The 22,500-nt window shown below is 49.6% G+C and overlaps 1 protein-coding gene across 6 annotated transcripts in view; it reads left to right on the top strand.

The window, feature by feature from the left end:
* The window catches only part of LOC118786017 (tensin-like), a 180,636-nt gene that overhangs the window by 111,821 nt on the left and 46,315 nt on the right, over window positions 1-22,500 (top strand). For all 6 annotated transcript variants that reach the window (XM_036541018.1, XM_036541015.1, XM_036541013.1 and 3 more), the window contains 10 exons: window positions 3,016-3,057; window positions 9,560-9,609; window positions 12,436-12,607; window positions 12,737-12,787; window positions 12,876-12,998; window positions 14,675-14,739; window positions 15,302-15,385; window positions 18,741-18,853; window positions 19,400-19,460; window positions 21,246-21,321. In XM_036541018.1, coding sequence (XP_036396911.1) covers window positions 3,016-3,057; window positions 9,560-9,609; window positions 12,436-12,607; window positions 12,737-12,787; window positions 12,876-12,998; window positions 14,675-14,739; window positions 15,302-15,385; window positions 18,741-18,853; window positions 19,400-19,460; window positions 21,246-21,321 — 837 coding nt within the window. The remainder of the gene's footprint in view (window positions 1-3,015; window positions 3,058-9,559; window positions 9,610-12,435; window positions 12,608-12,736; window positions 12,788-12,875; window positions 12,999-14,674; window positions 14,740-15,301; window positions 15,386-18,740; window positions 18,854-19,399; window positions 19,461-21,245; window positions 21,322-22,500) is intronic.

Below are 22,500 nucleotides of genomic sequence, written 5' to 3'. Positions count from 1 at the left end.
GGGAGAGGAAGGTGTGTGGGAGGGGCTCAGCTTTGGAACAGCCGTACAGGGCTGAAGGACGGCCAGAGGAGACCACAGGAGCCTGTAGCAGACTGAGGCCCAGAGCGTCGGCTTTCTGCAGTGAGCAGGCGGCCGATCCCAGCCAAACCCGGCTCCTCAGCGAACTCGGCCTCGCACAGAGCTGCCCAGGGTGGGCTCAGAGAGAGCCTGGCACAGCAGGACCGGGGGGCTGAGCTGCTCCTGTTCTTGGAGAGAGAAAAAACATGTTTTATGAAATTCAGCTTATTAAGAAATCCAAATGCTGGTTTATTACGGCAGGGATCACGAGTTGTGCTTTGTAGTTGACTGTTCCAGGTAATCCAGTCTTGCCCTGATTGCAGAAGCACTCCCACCCTGGAGAATTCAGCCGTCTGATTGGGCAGGGCGGCGATGACACGATGCTGACCGCGCTTTCGTTATGGTCGCTGTTTTTACCATCATGGCCACGCTGTTATTCAGACACTTTTATTTGCTCCCATAAAGGCAGATTTTTGTTTACTTGTTTGTGGTGTCCCGCGCTCCGCGCTCTCAGAGGCGCGGGAAGGCAGAGCTCCGCGGTGACATCGTTTGCGCTGATTGATGTCGTGGTTGGGTAGCGGGACGTGGGACCCGCCCCCCTCCTCCAGGGAGGTCAGGCTATGCGGCACTGCCAGGCGGTCGCGCTCGCAGACCGGATGCTGAGCTGCTCTCTGGGAGGCTGCAGTCTCAGGCTGGAGATCACGGCACTGAGGAAGTAGTTTCTCAGCAGCTTACAGAGATACAGTAAAACACGCTTTCACAATACCCCGTGTAGTGGTGCTTCTTTCTCTGTTTGGAGGAAGAGCTGCATGTTTGTCGTTATGATAACCCCGTGGATAGAGGGAGTATATTTATTCACATGACATTGTAGACCACAAAACCCAGGCCTATAAGGGAGAGCTTGGCAGTGTGTCTGCAGTAATTTAGCACTGATTTACTCTCCAGCTAAGTGTATACAGGGACCTTTTCCTCCTTTTCCTGACTCATCTTGCCCACCCCCCAGCTTTTCCCTGCCGCTCATCCTCCTCTCCCTTGTGCTGGTGCTGCTGGTGACTGCAAGGCCCCCAAGCTGAGGGTGATCGCTGCAGCCCCTCCCCAGCTAAACCAATAGGAGGTGTGAAGTGTGGCAAAAATCTGTTTACACAACAACAATAAATTCCCCCAAACCCCTCTCCTTCAGCCCCCAAAAAATGACCCTGTCCTGACTGCCTGATCGCCCTGGTCCCTGTCAGTGGCTCTGTGATGGGGTGTGTCTCTGTGATGGGGCATGGGTCTGTGATGGGGCGTGGTTCTGTGATGGGGCGTGGTTCTGTGATGGGGCGTGGGTCTGTGATGGGGCATGGGTCTGTGATGGGGCATGTCTCTGTGATGGGATGTGTCTCTGTGACAGGGCGTGTCTCTGTGACAGGGCGTGTCTCTGTGACAGGGCGTGTCTCTGTGATGGGGCATGTCTCTGTGATGGGATGTGTCTCTGTGACGGGGCGTGTCTCTGTGACAGGGCGTGTCTCTGTGACAGGGCGTGTCTCTGTGACGGGGCGAGGCTCTGTGACGGGGTGTGTCTCTGTGACGGGGTGTGTCTCTGTGACGGGGTGTGTCTCTGTGACAGGGTGTGTCTCTGTGACGGGGCGTGTCTCTGTGACGGGGCGTGTCTCTGTGACAGGGCGTGTCTCTGTGACAGGGCGTGTCTCTGTGATGGGGTGTGTCTCTGTGACAGGGCGTGTCTCTGTGACGGGGCGTGTCTCTGTGACGGGGCGTGTCTCTGTGATGGGATGTGTCTCTGTGATGGGGCGTGTCTCTGTGATGGGATGTGTCTCTGTGATGGGATGTGTCTCTGTGACGGGGCGTGTCTCTGTGACGGGGTGTGTCTCTGTGACAGGGTGTGTCTCTGTGACGGGGTGTGTCTCTGTGACGGGGTGTGTCTCTGTGACGGGGCGTGTCTCTGTGACGGGGTGTGTCTCTGTGACAGGGTGTGTCTCTGTGACGGGGTGTGTCTCTGTGACGGGGTGTGTCTCTGTGACAGGGCGTGTCTCTGTGACGGGGTGTGTCTCTGTGACAGGGCGTGTCTCTGTGATGGGGCGAGGCTGTTTGGAGGCGTTGAGCTGTGTTGCAAGCTTCGCCTGCAGTATATAGCTCTTCAGTAGCTCCCACTCTGACTCACGGGGAGAAACGTCTCCTTGTCTAAATATTTACACACCCTGTTTACTGACACTCCCACACACCCAGGCCTGTCCCAGACTTGGCTGTCTCATCACTGACGGGTACGGGCCACTGAGGCTCATCAGTCACGCGGGCTTCTTCCCCGGGTCACCGCAGGAAGGGAGGGTGAAGAAGTGTCCATGTAATGAGACGACATGTTGACTGAATTTAGAATGATGTGTTACATTCCCTTTCATTTAGTTTGTTTGGAAATAAAGCCACTGTGTAAACTGGCTGGGTTTGCTGTAACTGCACACCGGGAATGCATCCAGCTCCGGGGGGCTTCCGTGTAGCACTCAGTTTCTGTGCTGCTGAACAGTGGAGGTACCTCCACAGAGAGCAGCCCGCCCTGCACCATCTGAGGCTGCCGCCACCCCTGCATCAAGGCCAGGGAGGCGTATTCTCTGGAAAACAGACCATGAGGAGAGATTTATTCCCCACTGCAGCCCTGTAAGGATCACTCGTGTGTAAGGCTGCAGGGGAAGGCCCTAAGTGAACAGGCAGGAACTCACCTGTCTGTCACCTGTGTGCAGACCATGTAGAGGTGGAGCAGAGGCGTGTCCCTCACTCCCCACGGTGACAGCCCCCCGTGCACCCCCTACACCCCCCGCAGGATTACTGAGGTGGCAGGTAGTCTCAGCTGGAGCTGTAGAAGTGTGAAAGGCTTCCAGACAGCTGTTCCTGCAGAGCGGAGCTGTGTGCTCTGTGTGACAGACAGGAGTGATTGAAGTCTCACCTCTTCCTTTCTCCCTATTCCCACAGCCTGCCAGCAATGACATCCCACTGAAGCATGTAGAGACAATGGTAAGGACCAGCCAACTGCTATCTGCATCCCTGGACTCACCTGTACCGCTCAACACCGTCTGTGTGTGTGAGAGCCTGTGCATGTGTGTGTGTCCGTGTGTGTGTGCATGTGTGTGTGTCCATGTGTGTGTGCATGTGCGTGTGCGTGTGTGTGTGCGTGTGTGTGTGTCCGTGTGTGTGTGTGTCTGTGTGTGTCTGTGTGTGTCTGTGTGTGTCCGTGTGTGTGTGCATGTGTGTGTGTCCGTGTGTGTGTGTCCGTGTGTGTGTGCATGTGTGTGTCTCTGTGTGTGTGTGTGTGTCTGTGTGTGTGTGCGTGTGTGTGCATGTGTGTGTGTCCGTGTGTGTGTGCATGTGTGTGTGTGCATGTGTGTGTGTCCGTGTGTGTGTGCATGTGTGTGTGTCTGTGTGTGTGTGTGTGTGTCTGTGTGTGTGTGCGTGTGTGTGCATGTGTGTGTGTCCGTGTGTGTGTGTGCGTGTGTGTGTCTGTGTGTGTCCGTGTGTGTGTGCATGTGTGTGTGTCCGTGTGTGTGTCCATGTGTGTGTGTCTGTGTGTGTGTGCATGTGTGTGTGTCTGTGTGTGTGTGTGTCTGTGTGTGTGTGCATGTGTGTGTGTCCGTGTGTGTGTCCATGTGTGTGTGTCCGTGTGTGTGTGTCCGTGTGTGTGTCCGTGTGTGTGTGCATGTGTGTGTGTGCATGTATGCACGCATGGACTGTTTAGGAATTATACGTTTGAGAGCTGAAACAAACAGGCGTAATTTGGCACAGTGTGTGTGTGTTTCCCTTAATCTGTTCCCTCTCCCTTTCTCCTCCGCACACTGCTGCACATCCTCAGTTTCAGCATCAATGTGCTCAGCTGCATTTTTACCAACAGAGGTCTGTGCTGTCCAGTTGCATAAAAAATTTCCTTTTCAATATCTTCCGTAGTCTGTGGATTCAGAGTGTTACCTGCTGCAAAGCCGCTGCAGTGAACGGCGGTGTGCAGCACAGATCATGTGCGTGACGCTGCTGGCCGCTCTGAGTGCAGGAATGGTGTGGTAGTGATCTGGGCGCAGTTTAAACAGCAGTGGAGCAGGACAGACATCCAGTGTAAACAGGGAGAGTGGTGAGGCGTGGAACAGGATCTGTCCAGCATTAACAGCATGAAATATGGCAACCGCCTGTCCCGGGCCCTCCCACCCCCCCCCCAGACCCTCCACCCCCCCCTCAGACCCTCCACCCCCTCAGACCCCCCCCCCCCCCCCCGACCCCCCCCCCCCCCCCCCCCCCCCCAGACCCTCCACCCCCTCGGTGTTCTGGCCTCCCCTTCCCGCTCCTCGGACCCCAGCTGCCTCTGACTAACCCTCAGACTCTGCTTCAGATAAACCACACACTTTATTATTCACAGTTCCACACGGCTGTACATCACTGCCTTTACGGCCTCTCCAGACGGTGACACACACCTCCTCGCCGTGAGACGTCTCCTCAGACACTCTCCCAGGGTTTGTCATCAGGGCTTTCAGTACCTGCGTGGAGGAGGGGCTGTCTGTGATAACTGTTCAAGCGGCTGTTGCAGAGAATTAGAGGTTCAGAGTCTGCTTAAGATGCTTACAGACACTTATAGATGCTTACAGACACTTATAGATGCTTATAGTATCCAGACATATGGTAGGCAGTGAAAATAAAGAGTGCCAGATTGCACACAGAATCACTCCAGAAATGGTTTAAACACACTCGCACGCACGCACACACACACACACACACAGACTCACACACACAGATGGAGTGTAATTGAGAAGGTAATTGAGTGTGTGTGCATATGTGGCCGTTGCCTGCTGTGTGCTTGATGGGGTGTGTTGCCAGTTTTAAACTGTCTCAGAGAGAAGGAGCAGCTTGGGTTTGCAGTGGGCTTATGACACATACTTTGGTTTTGACTGTTTTTATTTAGTTTGAGAAAGGAAGTATTGCATTGCAGACTAGGTCTCAAAGCCAAGATACAGCCTGCATTTAAGAAGAGTGTAAAGAGCTTACTGTATGTGTGTATGACAGAGAGATAACAGAGATAACATGGCTTCTTTATCCTGTAGGCTTTCTGTATAAGTCAACAGAGTTTGACTTTGTCCCTCAGAACAGACATAATGTCCCTGGATGTGTTTATTTAGTTTGTATTGTGCCTGTGCTACACAGTTATGGAGACCATACAGTGCCATTCATCTCCAAACTTGTGAGAATGGATCCCGCATTTACGCAGTGAGGAGGACATTTGGGTTTTGAAGTAGGGTGAGTGAGTGAGTAAGTGAGTGAGTGAGAGGGTGAGTGAGTGGGTGGATGAGTGAAAGGGTGAGTGAGTGAGTGAGTGGTGTGAGTGAGTGGGTGGGTGGGTGAGTGAGTGAATGAGAGGGTGAGCGAGTGAGTTAGTGAGTGGATGCCTGGGCTAGGGCTTGGCCGGGGTTCATTGTACAGGGAATGTCATCTGTTGAGGATCTGTTTGCTGTTTTAATCCTAACTATATACTTCATATTGCCTGTTTCTGCTTTTTGAAGTGTATATTCCCATAATGACTGTGAGCAGTTTTCCCAGGAAGAGAAACACACTTACATTACTCAGAGATCTCCACTCTTTACTGCATGCTCTTATTTCTGTGATTCATTCCTCTTTATCCTTTTTTAGTAACAGAAAAGGGAACACTATTCGGGTTTGTAATTTTCATAGCGGTTCCTCGGCAGCGTGTAGCTTCGTGTTGACCCTCTGCTCCCTGTCTCAGCTGGGTCAGCACCTCTGGGCTGGTGTTCGCTGTGTGGTCACTCTGACCACTCTGGGCCCAGGAGACTCCCCCTCTTGCATCTCTAAACTTTCGTCATATGACTTCTTGTTCGGAGCCCAATCTCTTGCTTAAGCTTCTTTTTTAGCCTCCACAGCTAGAACAAGCATGTCTTTAAACAGCTCCCTGATGGAGCAGGGGGTCTCCTCCTCTGTGGCTGGGTCGGCTTGCTGTCGCCTGGGCGTGCAGGGATCAGTGTGGCTGGGCACAGAACCTCCTCTGTGCCTGACTGTGGCAGCGAGTCGGAGGAGGTGAAAGTGTGGGTCAGAGACTGTGGCCTCTCTGTGTGGGTGATAATCAGGTTTAATGCTAGAGGCTGTGTTCGCGGTCTGACCGAGGGAGTTCGACCTCCTCAGGGCCCATTCACCGCTGCAGTTCTGCGGTGTTTTCACACGGGGGGACGCATCATTTGCCAACAACAGTATCAATCCAGCAGAACTTTTTAATGAGACGCCATGAGAATCTCTGATTCACTTCTCCAGGCCTTGACTGCTGGGGCAGCTCTGCGTTGGGGAGGCCCCCCCCAGCCTCCCACTGAACTCTTCAGGAAAAATCTGTAATGCAGAACAGGCTGGGGGAGGAAGTCCAGCTAGGCGGCCCGGCCGAGAAGGGGTTAACCGCGGGACAGAGTGAGTGAGGGTGCAGGAGGACCCGATGCAGTCAGCTGATTGGGTGTGTCCCCCTTCAGGGACCAGAGGGCGGAGCTTAGAGGAGCGCGTCAGCACAAGCCAGCATGGGAAAGAGGGAGGAGAGAAGGGCAGGGAAAGAGAGAGAGCGAGGGAGAGAGAAGGAGAAGGGGAGAGAGAGAGAGCTAGAGTACACCGTAGACTGTGGCCAAGCATGTGGCATCCGGTAAACAGTCTAAGCCAAAAATAGAGCCCTTTTCTGTGTGGAGAGTTGGCGACTTTGGTGGGAACGATGCAGAGTGAGAGGAAGCGCTCGGCTCCCGCGATGGAGCGCAGCGGCTCCCTCCGCAGGCGCCTGGCCTCCCTGCGGACCGCGTGGAGGTGGAGCACCGGCTACCTGTTCAAGGTAGGGTCCCGACGCGCCTGCCCCACCCCGGCTCGGGCCGTCCCGCTCCGCGCTCCTCTCTGAGCCGTGGTCCTCCCCCCTCTCTCTCGCTTCGCTCGCTGGGCCTGGACGCCGTGTTTGCAGCTGGTTTTGATAGCAGTGATGAGTGTAGCTTCTCCCCTCCGGGATGTTTCTCCGGGCTCGTAATTGCAGAATGATGAAGGAGTCGGTGGCGATGGCGCAGAGAGCAGTCGGATTCGTTGGACTCGGAGGACGGAGAGGCGTTTGGAAACCCTGAGTTTGTTTTGGAGGGATGTGGGTGTGCTGTTGGGGGCGTGGGGGGGGCTAGGGGGTTGTTCTAGTGCGTTTTGATGTCTCTTTGTAAGTTTCCCGTCTGTTTCTATTTCAACGACGATAATCCCCCTATACTGTAACATAGAATAAAATGTTTGTTTCTCAGCTGATAAATCGTTCCCTCTATAGTCGAGAGGACATCTGGTTTTTCTTTTTATGGCTGGAATTATGGTTTTTGAGGATTAGTTCTATTACCATATACAAAACACGCAATGCCCATAAAAGCTGGATCAGTTACGCTACTGCACCGAAGGGATGTGATAACAGAGTGCTTTCCTGGGCTGTGCGGTTTACACAGCACCATGCGTGTCTGTTTAAACTCAAAGTTTTATCAAAGTCCATCAACACCCATCTGATACTTTGATTGACTTTACAGGAAGCAGTGCAGAGAGTTAATAAAGATTATTCACCGCTAGATCTCAGCTTGACTGCATTAGTTTCTGTTGCAGCACACGGAAATCCACTGCTTTGCTCTGCTTTGTGAGGGTTGTTTTTCATCGCTTTTATTGGCCACGCTGTAATGTGTGCCGTTGATGTCACATGGTAGCTTCCTGCTCCTTGTGGTTGTGCCGTTTCTGTGTCAGAGCAAGAGGCCAATTTCACAGAGAGGAAAAAAAACATTTGGGAATGCTTTGACAGACTGAATGGGACGATTTGAGACTATCTGGAAGTGATTTGAGTTCAGTCTCGCATCAGTAAGGGGATTAGAGAACACACAGAATAATTTGCTTTTGTGTCTGTGCTGTTGCTATTCAGGAGAGCCCTCTTGTAGCGAACGACCCTCTGCACATGTTGAAGTGTTTAGTGTGAAACAAAGATATATCTGCACTCGCTCTCTGTCTTTAATCTGTGCAGGCGCTTTCCACGTATGGGACTGTTAAAAATCTATCCTTGGAAAAGGCAGAGGAATTGTCCAAACAAATTGCCTTTATAGACACTTGTGAAAGAGAGAGGAAGACAAAACTTCTGGCTGTACTATGGTGGTTAACCATATGTCTGGATATCTCAGAGAGGGAGAGACAGAGACAGAGATGGTGTGGGAGAGACAGATTGAGACAGAGAGAGAGAGAGGGAGAGAGAGAAAGAGAGAGAGACTGAGGGAGGCAAGGAGAGATGGTTGAGGATGGATGATGGATAACAATACTCTGAGGTCTTCTTTAAGCTTATATCTCCTCTACATGACATGCCTCCTTAACAAGTGCTGTTTATGTGTGTGTGTGTGTGTGTGTGTGTGTGTATGTGTGTGTGTATGTGTGTGTGTATGTGTGTGTATAGGTCTTTTGATCTACGTACCCTGTGTGTAAAGAAAAATGAAGTATTTTTGAATGCCTTTTTGCAGCCCAGTTGTATACCATTGGGCGGGCAGTGTAGCATAGTGGTAAGGAGCAGGGCTTGTAACCGAAAGGTTGCTGGTTTGATTCCCCACAGGGACACTGCTGCTGTACCCTTGGGCAACATATTAAACACAGAATTGCCTCAGTAAATATCCAGCTGTATAAATTGATAGCATGTAAAAATTGTACCCTATGTAAATTTCTCTGGATTACAGCATCTGCTAAATGACAATAATGTAATGTATTGTAATGTACATTTGCGTCTCTATATGTGCGTCACCATGACGATCTCTGAACTCATGCAGGAGCGCTGCGGCGAGATAAACGCAATACTCTGACGCGCTCGCTTGGAGCTGCATCTCACAGCGCGAGTCACGCTGTGCACTGCAACGCAGTGTGTGCTCATTGGAGGATAGCTGCTGTTCCTCTGACATCATCCTGTGACTCACAGCAGCCTGACCAATAGCAGGGTGCCTGAGAGTGGAGGGAGGAGCAGCTCCTGCAGACACACCCAGCCCTGACCCCAAAGCCAGTTCAATCTGCCACTGTCAGTCCTGGCCGTCGGCAGCTAATGACGCGCCAGCCGGGAGTGTTTAACCTGTCCCATCCGCCTGGCCTGTGCCGGAATGGTGTTGAATGTGGGACTGGCAGCCAGCCCCTAGAGCAGCACAGCTGAGAAAGTCTTACCTGTGGGGAGCTGTGCTGGGCACAGGTGGCTGGTGAGCGCAGCTTTTATCGGCAGTGGTATGACTGCGCTTCTCCTCCTGTGGCTGGAGAGTGCACTGACGCGGGGAGCCCCTGGTGCTCTGTGCTGGGTACAGCAGTGAGGAGAGGCAGGAGAATCACAGTGAACACAGTCACTGTGTGAGGATCCTACAGGCACAGTCTGCCAGACCAAACTGTTAAACTTTCTAATGTGTAATTCCCCAACAAGGTGTGTGTGTTTGTGTATATATATTGATACTGCAGAGAAATCGGTTTCTGATCTGGTTCTGCTTGGTTTCAGGGTTCGACAAAGTCCTCCAAGAGCATGGAGTCTCGACGCAGACCCTCGCGGTAAGACCCTCAGGCCTCCGCTCCGGCAGGCCTCACATCACATGGCAGAAAGATGTCATACCGCCATCATTTTTTCTTTACAGTTAATCCACACCTGACATGCTCTCCACATCCATGATGTTAGCACACACACTCCTCTGCCCACCCGCTTCACGCTGCTGTACACACACACTCCTCTGCCTACCCACTTCACCCTGCTGTACACACACACTCCTCTGCCCACCCACTTCACCCTGCTGTACACACACACTCCTCTGCCCAGCCTCCCTCCACACACACAGTGGAGTCCAGGGCTGAGAGTCACTGCTGTTTTCAGGTGTGATGAATTTAATCCAAATCCTGTTCATTCATGATCGCAAATTATGTTCATTCACTTGAGTCCAGCTCTGGTCTGTATAATGTGATTCTAACGTACAGACATGACGTATGATCTGCCTTGAATTTGAAGCCCTTTTGCAGAAGATGTCAGGGCCAGGGGTCTAACATCCACCTCAGTACCCTTTACCCTTCTTTGACTGTTAACCCAGAAAATCTTCTTTCACTGAGAAGCATATATGAGCACCCCCCTTTTTCCCACGTTCATGTATTATCTTATATTTGAATGTTCACATTTTTAGCTTGTGTAATATGCAGCACTAAGAAAAGGGTGCAATCAAGAGCAGAAAGTGGGTTTTTTTTGGTCCTTTTCACAGGGTCTGTTTCCAGAGCAGCTGAAGTGGGGGTGGGGTGTGGGGGCCAGGGGAGGGTGTCTGTAGGATGTCTTCTATTAAGTAGAAATACCATGGACTAAAGTGCTGTGACTTTTTTCACTGTAAGTGAACTGTGAACTGCAGAATGTGGAGATTGTGTAAAGCCAAGGTTTTATGATTTTAACAATTTAATATCAACTTTCATATCCACCCCTTTCCTCTCACGGAACGGCAGTCGTACACTGGAGTGGAGTGTGAAGCAGAGCAGCTGGTGCTTTCAGCCTGATCATCTTAACTTTACCGTCGTAAAATCTTTTCCAGAACGTGGGAGAGCTGATCACTTTCCTCACGCCTGGTTACAATCGCAGAATAACTGCACTTATATAACAGCCCGTGTTCTGTTGGGTTTTACAACAACAACAACAACAACAACAACATTCGCTTTAGAACCGACAAACAGAAAAGGCATTTTAGGAGGATTCAGCCTTGCACAATACTGAATGCTGCCAGTTTCTCGTCTGAGCAGAGCACTCTCTGCACAGTTGTGATAATAATCACAGAAAGTCAGTGCAACTCATGAATTATAGTTAATAGAAAATATATATATATATATATATATGTTTGCATTGACTAACAGCAGGGGCATTTACATTTAAGAATCCATCAGACATTATTTATGATCGGTGATTTATGATCAGTGGTGTATTTTCATGGTAGGGTGTATCAGCCATTGTTCTTTTCTTAGCTGTGGTATGTCTTGAGGTCTGAACAAGTCAGTACTTTTACGCCCAGATAATGTAGAGTGTGAGTGTGAGTGTGTGTGTGTGTGTGTGAGTGTGAGTGTGAGTGTGTGTGTATGTGAGTGTGTGTGTGTGTCTGTGTGTGTGTGTGTGTGTGTGTGTGTGTGTGTGTGTGTGTATGTGTGTGTGAGTGTATGTGTGTGTATGTCAATATGAGTGTGAGTGTGTGTGTGAGAGTATGTGTGTGTATGTATGTGTGTGTGTGTGGGTGTATGTATGTGTGTGTGTGTGTGCGTGTGTGTGTCTGTGTGTGTAAACTGGTGATCTGTTGATCGTGGCGTAGAGCCCCTGTTGAAGCACTTTATCTGTGTTCAGCATCATGTTTTGTCTTTCCTGCTGGAGGTTTTTCAGCCTATCTGACTGAGCACATAAACTAAAACACCCAGAGACCGAGGCTGTAGCTGCGTCTCCGTACTGAAACCCTTCATTCCACAAACAGTTTACAAAATGATGTGCAGGTAGCATTTCTGAGGAGCGTTAATCAAAGTGTTACACACAATACCCTAGCATGATCCGTTTGCAGAATGCAATTGCCCGTAAAGAGATAAAGCCGCCACGCACAATTAGCCTATCAAATAAAAGATGGGAAGCAGAGGTCCCTGGAGGAGGCACTTCAACCACTTAAACAGGGGGGATGAACAGAACGGAGCCGGGGCTTATGGGATATACCCTTTATGTGATTTCACATCATTCATGGTTATAGGAACCTATGTGGAAGAGGTCTTTTTTTCACTGTTTAAAGTTCTTGGCAGAATTCATGCAGGAAACACATTGGAAAAGCATGTGGTCTAAGCTGCCTGGCTCATTACAAGCGAATGACCAGCTACATTTATGTGGTCTATATAGAGCACATATGGAATCCAAAATATTCGCAAATTAAATTTATTTGCCTGTTTTACTTTTCTGCACTATATTTTGTGGAAGTCATCTTTAAGAATATTTATAAGTCCAATGTAGAGTGCTGACCGTAGTGTTTTTCTTTAAAGAGAATGAGCCCTCAGTTATGTTTTGCTGTGGCATGGTATCCCAGCCCCTCTCCTCTAAGCTCTGACATGTGCTCACCTTCGGAAGCATAAGAAACATTCGACAGGTACGTGTAAGAAAACACGCCTTTGGCTGGGTGAGGGGTGTGGGTGGAAAGATGGCAGGAAGGCTCACAGAGAGCGCCTTGTCAGCCGTGGCTTTCTGTTTGCGTCAGACACCGCAGTATCATGCGGTGCCAGCGGGCAACAAAGCCACAGTAAGACAGAGAGAAAGATAAGCCAGAGGGTGCTGATAATGGCCAGCTGGTAGCAGCCCGCGGGCACTAACCCGGGCGGGTGTGTGTCTCCCTCCAGGAGCCTGAGTCTGATCCAAGCCATGGAGGAGAACTACGACGTGGACCTGGTGTACATCACCGAGCGCATCATCTCTGTGTCCTTCCCGGGCAGCGCAGAGGAGCAGAGTTACAGCACCAACCTCAAAGAGGTGGCCACTATGCTGCGGTCCAAGCACGCCGACCACTACCTGGTGAGGCTCTGCGCTCGTCAGAGCTGAGGGGCATTCTGGGAAACTCTGGTTTAGTGAGCACCGCAGTAAAAGTCTGTGTGTCTTGGAGACCCGTTTCATTCTGCTGACGTGTCCCTGTTGTGTTTTCAGCTCTTCAACCTCAGTGAGAAAAGATACGACATATCCAAGCTGAACCCCCGGGTAAGCATGCAGCACAGTGTTGTCACAGTAGCTTTCCCAGCATACCCCAGTCTCCGCCCGTGTCCCAACCCTCACCTGTCCTCCGCAGGTGCTGGACTTCGGCTGGCCAGACCACCATGCCCCAGCCCTGGATAAGATCTGCAGCATCTGCAAGGCCATGGACACCTGGCTGAACGCAGACTCCCGCAACGTGGTGGTGCTGCACAACAAGGTGAGAAAGCCTCTGTGCTCCCAGCATGCACCTGAACACCCACCTACCTGCCACACGCACATGCACGCACGCACACATGCGCACACACACGCACACGCACACGCACGCACACACACACGCACACGCACACACACACAGAGCCAGCACTTTTAACCTGCACCTTTCACAGACCTTTTACACATAAACAGATGAAACTGTACATCAAAGTATTTTTAATCACTGTACTGTATTTAAGAATGAACTACTCCCAAAGTCAATGAAGATTTTATGTTTGATAATATATTCTCATATGGAAATTAAATAAATTATATTGAGAAATGTGTTGTTCGGCCCAAGAATAGATTTAAAGTGCAATTAAAATATATTCATAGACTATTAGAATATAGAAATATATTCAATTACTAAATATAACATTCCACCATTATTATCCGTTGTGTTAAATAAGTTTTATAGAAATAATGTATTCTGAAACTAGTTCCTTGTGTGTAGTACTGGTGTCAGTTCCCCGGCCTGCTGCTCTGAGCTGTGCTGTGCTCCTTGGCAGTAGATGGCGTTAGCTCCTTTACAGAGCGGCTCAGCACCGAGGCTCACTGCTCTGTTCTCAGAGAGGGAGAGACAGTGAAGGTCTCTGTCAGCCAAAGCCTGTTGATTTCATTGGTTAGGAAGCTGTGAAATACTTCAGTGTGGAACATCTTCTGTGAGCCCACATTGTACGTTTGAGTGTGGAGCAGATGATCAGGGTGACGGGCAGGTTGCACAGATGTGAAACCTCACTGTGTTTCAGAGCCTGTATCTCCCTGTCCTTCTGCCCCGGTGAGATAATTCTCACATGAAGAGCGTCAGGGAGCGGTCGGACCTCTCAGCTCTCCCCTTTGTAAAGCCGGGATAAACTCCTCACTGTTTTTGTGGTGTTGTTATTAGTAACAGGAATTCCAGAGGGGCAGATAAAATCCAGAAAAACAGCAGCTGATGAGCGCGTGGGTTATCTGTCCGACCCGCAGAGCGCTCTTTCCCAACATTGTGCAGAATGCCAGCGGTTGCATCAGGCAGCTTTTGACCCCAGTGCACGACGATCAGCCTCACTGCCGACCGCCACCGCAGACACACACCTAACAGATCACCGCTTCCTTTGTGTGCCACCCATCAGTCTTCAGTCATACAGCGAGCGTTTCTGTCCTCTCAAATCCAGCTTGATCTCCCCGTGGTTCAGTTTAAACGCAGTATAAATAAAAGCCCATTAAACATGTTCAACAAGGAGCAGCAAACAGAAAGTTGCCATGGTGACTGGAATTTTTTCAGGAAGTCTTGAGTTTGTGGTGGAGTGGGAAAGCTGAGTGATCTATCAGAAAGCTTCATTAGGCTGCTCTTATTTTATCTCTGGTTCCTCAATCCCTCAACCGGCTCAGCGGTGTCCTGCGTTCCTGCTGTTTCATTTCTCTGATGTTTATGTCCAGGTTTGGCTCCTTCAGGAGGTGACAGAATCCAGTGCTCCTGGTGGTTTGACCACATGAGGCATTGGGCAGCAGCAGTGACTCTGAGTTCCTGATGTTTCAGTTACTTTATTCTTACAGACATGGGCAGTAACGTGTAATTTAAACGTTTGCTCACTGTAGCTTCTAATAAAGTCTTCGCTGCCTCTCCCTGGTCATTCAGCGCGTCTTGCTGTGTCTTTGCAGGGGAACCGCGGACGCACTGGGGTGGTGGTCGCAGCCTACATGCATTACAGCAACATATCAGCCAGGTAGGAGATGTGTTTCAGCACGCGTGCCCTGCCAGGGTGACTCCGTGTGTGGGGGTGAATAATGATGCCCCTCTCAGTGTACACTGAGGCAGCCTAATCCTCCATCACAGGCCTATACAGGTATTCTGCAGTGTGTGGAGGGAGGGGTGGGGTGGGGGATGAGGAGACGACCGGTCTCTATTGAAATGCTGCCATGACCTCAGCCTAATTGCATTTCATAACTTCATAACTCAAATGACACAATTAATCCTGTTTGCACACATTGCATGTCAGTGTGCTTGTCTTCGGCAGTAGAGTGTGTGAAGATAAGAAGAACTCAAAGCATGTTCAGATGAATGACCTCAGTCCCTTTGATGTGGAATTGTGGGGTAGAACAGCGGTTTATTCATTTACTTCCCCACACATTTCTCGTATTTATGCTTGTAGTAATAACTAGTCCAAAGGTAAGGACTGGATGGTAAACCTATAAAAAGATGTAGAGACTTTAAATGAAAAAATGTAACAGTGAAGAGGTGTGAAGTGGCAGTTAGCACACTAAAGAGCTGTTTCTCTTGGAGCACAGCGCTGACCAGGCCCTGGACAGATTTGCCATGAAGAGATTTTATGAAGACAAAGTGCTTCCTGTGGGCCAGCCCTCCCAGAGAAGGTCAGTTTCATTGCACTTCCTGTTTGTGTGCCAGCCAGCTTCCTGTTTGCCTGATGAGTTTGACCTGGGGGTGAATGGCATGCTGTTCTATCAAAGAAGGGGGCTCTTTACAGCTCCTCCTCGACCACAGGGTCTCAGAGACTCATCTCCCTGTCTGTGAGCTCATACATCCCATAATAAGAACAGCAGTCATGGTGCTCTCCTTTCCCTTATTTCTAAATGGGGACTAACTGCATTGTTTGAGAAAAATGGCAGTTTTGGGAAGTCAGACCTCTCTGTCCATTCAAAGGCGAGGTTCCGTTGGCCTTACTGGAGACTCAAGGTGTGAAAGATAATCCTGATCCTCTTACTGTGCTACCTTTTTATGTTCTCACCCGTAAACAAAACGTGAGCCCACTACTGCCGCAATATGCTATCTTCATAACACAGCGCAGAAGCCATGGCGACAGGGAGAGTGTTCTTTCCTCTGCAGCATTCTATATTCATTTGGAAGTCTCTCACTGTAACGGAATGCCCCCCTGCGGTGATCTGGCACTGTGTTTCTGGCAGAAACGTCGAGAAACTGAAGCCCGGACAGAATTCCGCGGGACGCCACACGCATTTGCGTTTTGTCGCTTAGCAGACGCTCCTATGCGGAGCGACGTACGAGACGAGCGTGTGCAGCTTTGTTTCCATGCGTCTGCAGTGGAGCTGCACGACTCCTCGCCTCTGTGTTGTGACCTGCGGGCTGGTGCCTTCGGTAGGCCCTCATGATAGCGTTCTGTGGAATATCCTCATGAGCTAATGTGCAGCAACAGCTACCTGACAGCAGTCCAAACAACCGGGGCCATGGCTTTGAGGCTCGTTCCCTTTTGAGCCAAGCTGCTGGCCCCTGTGTTTAGTAGGGTTGGCTGCAGCACTAGGCCTCTATGCGGCTATTTCCTGACTGAGATATAATTAGCCGGTAGCCAGTGCCCATCAGTCTGCAGTTATTATGGGAGGCATGTGTAACATTAACATGGAGCAGGCTGGATGTCTGCGCTGCCAAACCCGTATCAGATGGGCCTCTTTCAAAACCTCTCCGCTCTGTAAAAGTGTCTGAAAAGGGCCGCCACTGACACATCCCTGTGCCGCGAGGTTTTTCCATTTTGCGTAATTGAGTTTGGACGTCAGTCGCCTGTGCTTGCGTACAGTGCTGTGTGTTCAGCGCTCTCAGAAGGGGCTGACCTTATAACAGGCGTGCATAATTCTGCTGAAAAGACGTTCCTCATAAATGTCCTTCTGACAAGGGATTGGGCGTTTGCACGGACATGTCATGGATCTGGTCCTCAGCTTCTGTTATGGATACTGTTATAGCCAGCTTTTCACACACAGAGCGTGACTTTTCATAGACAAAGGAGATGAGACGTGAGGGGTTCTTGTTGCTGGAAAAGGAGCATCGCAGTGGAGGTCCAGGGGAGGGGAAGGCAAGTTCCTGGAGGCCTTGCCCAGGGCGACTCTGACACATGAGGCTGGGAGTTGCCTAAAGATTCCTGGGAAATAAGTACTGTGGTCACTTCCATCATTTGTGCTCGAGCTTCAGGAGCTAAACTTTCCTGTTTATAAAAAGAGAAAAATCAAAACCAAAATGTGCTTTTTCAGAGCGTCCGAGAAGTGATTTTATGCAAGAATCTTTGCAACACTTTCCATCTGCTCATAGTCTCCCTGACAGCAGTTTAAATGCTGTACAGGGATTAGCGTCCTTTGTGCTCTCTAACAATAGGTGTCCAAAGAGCTCGCAGCGCAGGGAGGCGGATTAGCAGGGCTGTGTGTCGCACCCGCGCCGTCCGGCGACATGTTACTCCGGGAGAATGAAGTGCACACAGTCGCTCAGACCATTCGTCATCTTCAGATACAATGATACGCGGTGCCCATCAACTGTTAACAGAGGGGGAGGAGAGTGTGCATTTCATTTCAGTAACTGTCCTGAACCTGTTTTTTGGATTGGGGGGTGTTCTTTTTTTTATTACCAAGCTTGCCAGTTGTTATTTAGTAAGCTGATATGTGTCAAGTACTCTGATGCACACAAATCTCTCACTTGTATGTTACCCTTTTCCCCAGAAACATGACATCTGAAAATGATATTTTTGATGCGCCTTTGTGTGGCAACATAGTGAATTAATCCAGCGGCTGTTTTCTGTTCACATCTGTTTATCAGATACTGTCTCTGAGGGGTGTGGTGGGTAAAGGCCATTAGGATAACAGAAGGCCTGTGAGCAGAATCAGCGCTCACTGACCACAGTGGTACTCACTGAACACCGCTAATCAGAACCAGAACTCACTGAACACAGCTAATCAACAGAAACAGTGCTCATTGAAAACAGCAGCACTCACTACATACAGTTAATCAGAATGAGAGTCTTATAATCTTTATAAGAGTCTGAGAAAAAACCTCAATGGAGAAACGGAATCCAAAAGCTTTTCTGGTTTTGAAACTAAGACTTAATTATTTGTAAACAAACGTGTAGCCTGCAGCACAGGGCAGAGAATGTGTTCACATTATATCTGCAGTGGAAACCAATCCTGTCTGTTTGCCTAAACTCTCCTTATTGTGATTAATATTATGATTTCATGTGAAGTTAATCTGAGCACACACTTTAGTTACGGGAAATCACATGAAGGGAGATTCTTATTTGAGCTGTTAATCATGGAACACATTATTAATCATGGAACAATTAGAAACAGGTTCTTGACAGTTTTTAGCTTAAAGGTGCAGTAAGTTTTCTTTTTTCCCTGTTCCCTTCTCGGATGGCTCAGAAGAGGCTGTGGTGTTTGGCTGGGAGTTCTTTAGTTTATAAAAGTGCTGCTCAAAAGCTTGTGACTCCTTATTAGGGAATGAAAAGATGTTCACCTCTGACCTGGGGGAACGTCACCATGCTGGTGTTCACATGCTGATGAGAAGTTTAGGAGAACTTAGCTATTTTCTTAAGCTCTTTCCAGCTGTCAGATTTTTGGTAAAACTGTATAAAATGGAGGAATACCCCATGTGTACTGTTACATCTTTTATTTCCTCAGCATACGCCTTTATCCAGGGTGACTTTGATTGTGTTTTTACTTCTTACACATTTACACAGATGGACATGTAACTGAAGCAAGGTGAAGTGCAGTATCTGGCTCACAATGGCTGTGTCCCTATTGGGAAATGGACCAGCAGAATTTGGGTTACAACCTTAGCTCTTTAACCACTAAACCACATACATTCTGTGCTCCATGATGTCAGCCATTCCTGCGGTTCTCTGCCTAATAACATTTTTCTTGTATGGCGATACGAGCAATCAAGCAATTTGTGGGAAAAAAGAAAAAAATCTCTCCTTCTGTCTGTCTGTCCCTGACACAGATATGTGCAGTACTTCAGCGGCCTGCTGTCAGGACACATCAAGATCAACAACAAGCCCCTGTTTCTGCACCACGTCATCATGCACGGCATCCCCAATTTTGAGTCCAAAGGAGGTGAGCTGTGTGTCTCAGGGCGTGGCTCTTGGGCGTGGCCATCAGGGCGCGGATCTCCGGGTGGGGATCACAGGGCGTGGCTCCTGGGGCATGGCTGTCAGGGTGGGGTTCTCAGGGTGTGGCTGTCGGGGCGTGGCTGTCAGGGCATGACCCCAGGGCGTGGGTCTCAGGGCAGGGCTTGGTGCTGGGAGTGTGGGTTAAGTACAGGTTTAGAGCAGTCAGCGCATCCCCAGGACAGACTGAGGGTGCTGGAGCACCTTGGCTACCTCAGGGCTGCTGGAACAGCAGGCTGTAGCAGGGCTTTGTGCGCTGCCTCTGTGTCTGTTTCTGACTGCATGCAGACAGTGCAGGAGCTGTGTGTGACTGTGCGGCACACAGACTAACAGGGAGAGTCACTGTGAAAACGTGCGTATGGCTGTACTCCGTGAGGCCCTTTCTCCACAGCTCTCTGTAAGAGGCCCCTGTGCTGTGCAGGTGTTTGTCTCGGAGTCGCCGAGGCTTCGTTAATGCTGATCGCTTTTCCTGTTTTCCTCTTCCCTCGTTCAGGTTGCCGGCCCTTCCTCAAGATCTACCAGGCCATGCAGCCGGTCTACACATCTGGGATCTAGTAAGAGTTTTTACAGCAGCCGGTTCCCCCTCATTCACAGCTCGCTGGCAGGGAGAGCCAGGCCTCGGCTACTCTCAGCACCCTGCCCTGCAGGGCTGCGATCTCACACTCACCGAGAGCACACCCGTATCCTCAGCCTCGCACATCGTTACACTGGTCTTCCCTCCTCGTGATGCCGTTTCACATTTGCTGTATGGAAATGATTGGCTGTGCGGCTGATATTAGCAGCTGGGGCCTCAATTGTGTAAATCGTTGAAAGTGAACCTCCGTGCGTGATGGCCATACGGCCCCTGAGGGCCTGTGCTGTCTGGGTTTTTCGCTCACAGAGGGCATTAGGGCAGAGAGCAGAGAGGGTGGATCAGCTCCGCTCCTCAGAGCTCCCACAGAGCCCATTACAGTGTCACAGCCTTAATGTTCACACGCGGAGTCTCAGTATGTGCTTTGATGTTCACCTTCCCGTCTCCATTCCACAAAGCACATTTTCTATCGCTCATTCAGAAGTGCTTGAATTCTGTCTGCTGAGTGTGGAACTGAAGGGCTCTCAGCTTTCCCCGGCAATGTGAGAAGGGGTGTGTTCTGATGACGGACGCAGCAGGCCACGCCTCAGAAGGAGTACGTGAATGACAGGAGGCGTGACTGTTTATGTGAGACATCACTGCCAGGTCGGGCCAGCAGGGGATGGGTGTGTGTGTGTGCGTGTCTGCGTGTATGTGTGTGTCTTAGTGTGCATGTGCGTGTGTGTAAATCCCTCGTTAAAGATTAGCCACTGATTATCCCCACCTGTGAGGAAGAGCTAACGGCAGCTGTGTGGCAGCCAGCGGCTTTATGAGGCGGGGTATACTGTGTCCCCCTGCAGCCCCGAATAAAACCAGCCTGGAAGCGGAGGATCGTGTTTCACACACTGGCCCCTCCCCCTCGGCTCGGCGGCCGGCTCTTTGATCACCCCGGTCATTAGGAGATGCGTGCAGACACTGATGCCATCGGTCACTTAAGCCTGCTCATAATCAAAGATTCCTCGATGGAGTTCATGCCAGACAGCGAATTGCGCACCATGTGAAATGAACCTGGCTGAAGGCGTGGAGATGTACAAGTACACTGAAGCAGCTGTCAGAGGCTAATGATGTACTGGTATACTGAAACAGAGATTAATTATGTACTGGTATACTGAGGCGGAGATTAATGATGTACTGGTATACTGAGGCGGAGATTAATGATGTACTGGTACACTGAAGCAGAGATTAATGGTGCACTAATATACTGAAGCAGAGATTAATAATGTACAAGTATACTGAAGCAGAGATTAATTATGTACTGGTACACTGAGGTGGAGATTAATGATGTACTGGTACACTGAAGCAGAGATTAATGGTGCACTGGTATACTGAAACAGAGATTAATTATGTACTGGTACACTGAGGCGGAGATTAATGATGTACTGGTATACTGAAACAGAGATTAATGATGTACTGGTATACTGAAGCAGAGATTAATGATGTACTGGTACACTGAGGCGGAGATTAATGATGTACTGGTATACTGAAACAGAGATTAATGATGTACTGGTATACTGAAGCAGAGATTAATGATGTACTGGTACACTGAGGCGGAGATTAATGATGTACTGGTACACTGAAGCAGAGATTAATGGTGCACTAATATACTGAAGCAGAGATTAATAATGTACTAGTATACTGAAGCAGCTGTCAGAGCTTAATGATGTCTTGGTATACTGAATTCAAAGTCCAGTGATGACCCTGTAACACATGTCCTGTCCCAAATCCACAGCAACGTCCAGGGGGACAGTCAGACCAGCATCTGCATCACCATCGAGCCGGGCCTGCTCCTTAAGGGGGACATCCTGGTAAGAATGCCTTGAACTGCCACACTTACCACTGCTCACCTCCACTCAGCACAGCTTAAAGCTATTTGCCCTTTTAAATGAACACCATTTTAAATACACCTTGTTAAACTGATAACAGAATATCCCAAATCTCTCCAGTCAGTCTTGAATTTTGTGTTGTCTTGTCCACTGGTTTTTTCTTCAAAGAACTGTGACATGTTAAGTGAAAGTCACTCTTAACTGGTGACACGTATCACATCAGAAAGTGAGCCCATGTTGACCCGCAGGCTGAGCAGGTGGGTGCAGCTGAGAGAGTTAAAAGATTGTCTGTGCTGTAAGTGATGCTGTAGTCAAGGGCTTTGGACTCACCAGGTAGCCGATTCCTGTTCCCAGGATCTTCCAAGTTTGTCCTTCAGCATTGGATTAGCTGCTGTTTTGAACAGAACTGTGAAGCGGGAGGAAGGACTGTGGGTACAGCTGCAGCTCCATTACTGACCTTCACAAACACGTCTAGAAAAAATCACCTCAGAAGGGGAGGTCTTTGCCAGCTGTGGGCAGGAAATATTAATTGCGAAATTTGCGAAATGTGTGCCATGGAAAACTGCCGCTGTAATGTGCTTTCCTGCTGAAATGGCTTACTGCGGCATTCAGCTGTCTCATACAGCGCCGTTAATTTTCAGATTATGTGAATCTCGTTAGCAGTATGTCTTTGGCTGTAACATCGGAGACTTTAAAAGCTGCTCTTCAGCACAGTCATTAGGCTTTGGCCCGGAAGGTAATGCACTAATGCAGCATGCAGAGAAAGCACATCTTTCATTCACTGGATGTTCTGCTGAAAGCCTCAGACCCGTCTGTAAATTGGCAGGTGCAATTAGTGAACAGGTGTCACCTCTGTGCTGTCACCTCCGCCTCTGCACCTGACTTTTACGTGGCTGTAAGCACAGTTCCATTGAAGGAACACAAATAGAAATTTAAATTTTAGAGTACAAAAGATATTTTTGCCAGCATGTGCTTTGTGTTTAATCTGAAGGAGGACAGAGAACTGGGTAATCTGAATGGAGGCTTGGTATGTGTTGATCTGTTTGGGGAGGCTGGGTTACTAAAAACACCCCCTAAAATAAAGGGGGTGTAAGCCGAGCGCGTTTCCTCGAGGGAGCTGGTCACCATTGTACCCCGCTGCTGCGGCCACAGCGAGCCGCA

Source organism: Megalops cyprinoides, chromosome 11 (assembly GCF_013368585.1).
Source record: "Megalops cyprinoides isolate fMegCyp1 chromosome 11, fMegCyp1.pri, whole genome shotgun sequence".
NCBI classification, from domain to species: domain Eukaryota; kingdom Metazoa; phylum Chordata; class Actinopteri; order Elopiformes; family Megalopidae; genus Megalops; species Megalops cyprinoides.
The sequence above is the reverse complement of the archived record's forward strand: the minus strand, read 5'-3'. Positions and strand labels throughout refer to the sequence as shown.